The sequence below is a fragment of the Saccostrea cucullata genome, unplaced genomic scaffold (genome assembly GCF_032062105.1).
Source record: "Saccostrea cucullata isolate Sc308-1 unplaced genomic scaffold, CSIRO_AGI_Scuc_v1 ctg1056, whole genome shotgun sequence".
Classification (NCBI taxonomy): Eukaryota; Metazoa; Mollusca; class Bivalvia; order Ostreida; family Ostreidae; genus Saccostrea; species Saccostrea cuccullata.
This window is the reverse complement of record NW_026934069.1, coordinates 1-4,325: the sequence shown is the minus strand read 5'-3', so window position 1 is coordinate 4,325 and position 4,325 is coordinate 1. Positions and strand designations below refer to the sequence as shown.

Below are 4,325 nucleotides of genomic sequence, written 5' to 3'. Positions count from 1 at the left end.
ATACAAAAACTATACATGTAGGCACATTTTAACTCTTCGATCTCCGAATAATGTCGAATTCACATTTTTTTTATCTTCTTTAATACTTTAAATGCATGCAAAGATGAATTAGTAAATAAAATTTTGAGCAGGGGATATGATAAGAAGGCGACTTTATCGATGCTAATTATAATGTCGCCACACTTTCGTTTTCACTCTGTGAGACATTTTACACAACTCCCTAAGTCAATCTTAGGTCAAGGACAAGGTCGTAAATTCATACATTCTGTCATTCTCTATCCAGAGTTGTCGTTCCCGGTACGTTCCTACATACATTCTCTATCCAGAGTTGACGTCCCCGCTACGTTCTCACATAGCGGAAGACAACTCTGGATAGAGAATGACATTCTGTGTGTGTAAAACTTTCATTTCTGGGAGATATCTCCAGAAGCTTTTACAATGAAATTCTTGTGCTAAATTATTAATCCCTGTGATCCCGCCTGACCTCTTATAATGCCCCCCCCCCCGATCCGCGCATGCTCTCCCTTTTCCTTAAGTGGGGGGACACAGCTTCTCTGAATTAGGTTGTTCAAGTAAACTTGAGTGTTCAGTATATGCCAAATAATAGGTTTGATACGAATTCATAATGCACACTTAAGTTTTAAAACTCAACCCTGATTTCACCAGTAAAGGGGTTTTGGTCACATAAGAATATGATTTTAGGCATGCGGGTGTGTGTGTGTTCTTAATTAGAATGTTCATGGTCAGTGTTCATACATGTTAAATGAACCCGCTGTATTCGAATGTCACTCATTTTTATCCCATTTTCGGGAACATGGCAATGCACAAAAAATTCAAGGGAAATTTTGTCCCGGAGTGTTTACTATGGACAAAAACACTTCTTTCGCAGTCAGAAATACTTTTTACACTTTTAAAAACTTACTCTGGAGTACCAGTCTAGCAAACAGAATGACAGGAGGAGAATTGTAAGCACTTTGGAGTATATTGATATAGTCATTAAATCCCCCAATAAAATTACTCGGAAACAAAATCTAGAGCATTAAAACATATTTGCATTTCCAGAGCCTCTGTCGCAATAAATTCGGAGAATTGCACGTCCAGCTGACTTGCTAAATTTACCTTGTAAACCCAGAAAAAAGGGGCTGGTCAAAAATATCCCATCAAATCTTGACTGTTACTTTTTAAAATTACATGTATATAGATGTTACCAAACCAAAAAATATCTAACATCTCTTGAGAAACAAATCTGGTTAAAGGATTCTGAAATTAATTTCCCACCAAAAATATTTTAAAAACTCAGATTTCCTTGGTTTATTTGCGGTAAAAATTGCAATATAAATAAACATATAATATATTTGTTCATCGCTAGTATACCTAGCCGTTATATAATGTTTATGGATTTCTGTAATAAAATACACAGTTTCTTATAGCTTCAGTTTCGTATTACTGCGTCATATTCATTCCAGTCAAAGACCCTTTTAAAATATATAACTACGAATAACACCACTTAAACTAGAAATAAATAAAACTGATAATATTAACACATTACAATGTATGGTTGTATATATACAATGTTTGAACACGTAGAGAATTTGATTCATGGACGGAATTCCTTAAAGGTCACGACCTAGACCCGGAACATCCCGGAAATGGCAGAAACCGGAAGTTATTGAGTGGCGATCTCAGCGAGCCTGCGTCTCTTATAACATCGTTTTCACAACTAGACATGTCGGCTCCTAATTTCCTGAGAGTTTTCACTGCTAAAGAGTTATGAGCACGAGATGCGTAAAATACGGGAGTCTTGTCATTATTGTCTTTGGAGTCTAGATCCGCTCTGGAACTGGTCAAGATTTCGATCACGCTTACGTCACCTCTGTGAGCCGCCATGTGTAAAGCACTACATCCGCCGGGGACACCTTCCGGTTCTCCCATCTTGAGATTGACGTCAACACCGGACCTAATGGCATACTTTAATAACTTCCGACATCCTCTGAGAGCACACGCATGAAATAGTGTCCATCCATCAATCTGTGCACTAAAAATATATTTGGCAAGTTCTTTGTTGGATTTTACAAGTTTTTTAACTTCTGTCACTAATGCTTCTTCGTCCTTTTTCAACAGCGCCAGAAAAGCCACGGCTTTCTCTCGCGTTTCATCCTCTGTCATTTGGCTGCCAGCTTGCTCTGTATGCAGGTTCTCGTGGAAGTATCTGATTAATGCCTTGGCCTTTAGTCCAACCTACAAACAAGAAAAGGGTGTTGCATTAGATCGTACAAATGGTCCACCATAGAAGGACATTTTTCTATACTCCGTACCAATTTTAAACACCGTTTTTAAAGTACTTCATTATGTACTCGGGGAAAAAAAAAAGTAAATCCTTATTTATGTGTGGAGACTCCTCAACACGATTTTTAAAGCATTATTTTGAGTTGAAGATTAAGTGTATAATGTCAGTTATTAGGTCTGAATAAGACAAACAATGTATTAAACTTGTTCGCATGTCTGCCATATCGACTTTCTTGAAAGCAATTTACATAAGGCATGGTTTAAACCAAATCTTTTCAAACCATTTATACTGTCGGAAACTCAACACCCTTGACAAAATATTGACAAAGCTTTCGAAATTCAATCCTTGGCTAGCATGAATTAACGGCTTCTGGAAATCGCTTAAGAGATTTCAACGAATCTTCACTTAGGAGTCGCCAGGAATAATGTATTGCAAACATTAATGATCTAAAATTAATTTCACTTATTTTCACATTTTTTAAATGAAAGTTTTTCAAGACTATCCCCGTTTCCTTTTAAATTCACGCCTATTTTAAAATTCCTTTTCATGGTTTAGCATTAAAATATGCGTGAACTCATTGAAAATACATACTAAACGTATTTATTATTTCTTTTAAAGGGGAAAAGGCTCATTAAATTTGCTCGCTACCGATCTGAAAGAGCAATGGATGCCAATTGATTTGTATTACCTCCATTCCTCAGAACTGATTCCTTATAAAATCACAGACTTCTCCATGCTGATGTACGAATGATACCTAGACAACTGTCCATATATCCAGATACATAACTAGAGCAAACCATAAAAACCTCCAAACTCTGTCCTCAAAAATGGTCGGCTACAAATTGTTTAAATAAGTTTCGAAATCCAGACAATCGTTGCAGATCAATCAATTTAAATATCCATTGAGAATTATTACATGTTTTAACAGATCAGAACCTTGATAAATCTCAAATAATACCTTCCATTGTCTAGCGTTAAAAAGTCGACATATATCATCGTGCGTGTTCGTACGTCACAAATCTCAATATAGATATATAGATTGTCTTTTGAAATTGCAGAAGTAACAGCTAGACTTGCTTACAAATCTAAAATTGCATGCTTTTATTTAATGCAAAATGTTCGTTAGAATCAAACACTAGATATTAAATTGCGATCGAAAATGATTTTATTTTTTTTCCAGATATGTAAATAATATATATATCCACCATTTTTTAATTGATTGATAGCAGTTTCATGCACGCGTGCAGTGTCTTCTTCTTGGTAAAAGTGTTTGATTTTTTTTCTACATACTTTTAATCTCTCTCTCTCTCTCTCTCTCTCTCTCTCTTTAGATAAACCTTTATTTTCAATATTTTACATGAAAAAAATCCTCTTACCTATTTTATTATACACATGTATTATTATTCTCTATTTTCTTAATACAGTATCTGGCCATAAATGAGTCATAATAGCATTTTTCTACTATTATATTTAATTGAAAAAAACAATTTTTATAAAAACTTTGTTGTGAGGTCAATTTTAGCTCAATTTACAGTACTTGATTTTTTCACTGAATCATGCAGAATTGTTCACATTTTCTTGTCTTAAAGTGCTAAACAAAATGATACACAAGTCGTTGAGAATAAATTATGAAATTGTCAAAACAAAAATTTCTAACCTGAAATTACTATGATTTTTTAACAAATTAGAGTCTTACAATTTTTATTTTGCACTTGACCAATGATATCACCGCAATGCCAACAGATAAAATTATTTTGAAATAATAAGAAGAAACTGCAAAGAATTTTGCATTTAATGGTGTTTTAGTCATTAAAAAAATGAGCAGAAAATATCACTGCAATATAATGTTTTAGAAAAATGTACCTTTCAATGGAATATATATAGTGGAAAAATAAAATTATGACTCACCTATGGCCAGTACCGTACTGTACATAGTGATACTATTTGATGCAGATATACATGTATAGGGAATAACTGAAAACGCCTTTGAAACAAAGTAACTCCTTATTCAACATTTACATTTAATTGTTTTTAAATA

The 4,325-nt window shown here is 34.1% G+C and overlaps 1 protein-coding gene across 1 annotated transcript; it reads right to left on the bottom strand.

Annotated features, from left to right (window-relative positions):
• Positions 1–1,295: 1,295 nt before the first annotated feature.
• On the bottom strand, positions 1,296–3,230 carry LOC134239890 (uncharacterized). Its single transcript, XM_062722022.1, has 2 exons — positions 2,976–3,230; positions 1,296–2,238 (listed from the first exon to the last, which is right to left on the bottom strand). The coding sequence occupies exons 1-2, from the start codon at positions 2,979–2,981 to the stop codon at positions 1,621–1,623; spliced, it is 624 nt and encodes a 207-aa protein (XP_062578006.1). The 5' UTR covers positions 2,982–3,230; the 3' UTR covers positions 1,296–1,620.
• Positions 3,231–4,325: the final 1,095 nt, after the last annotated feature.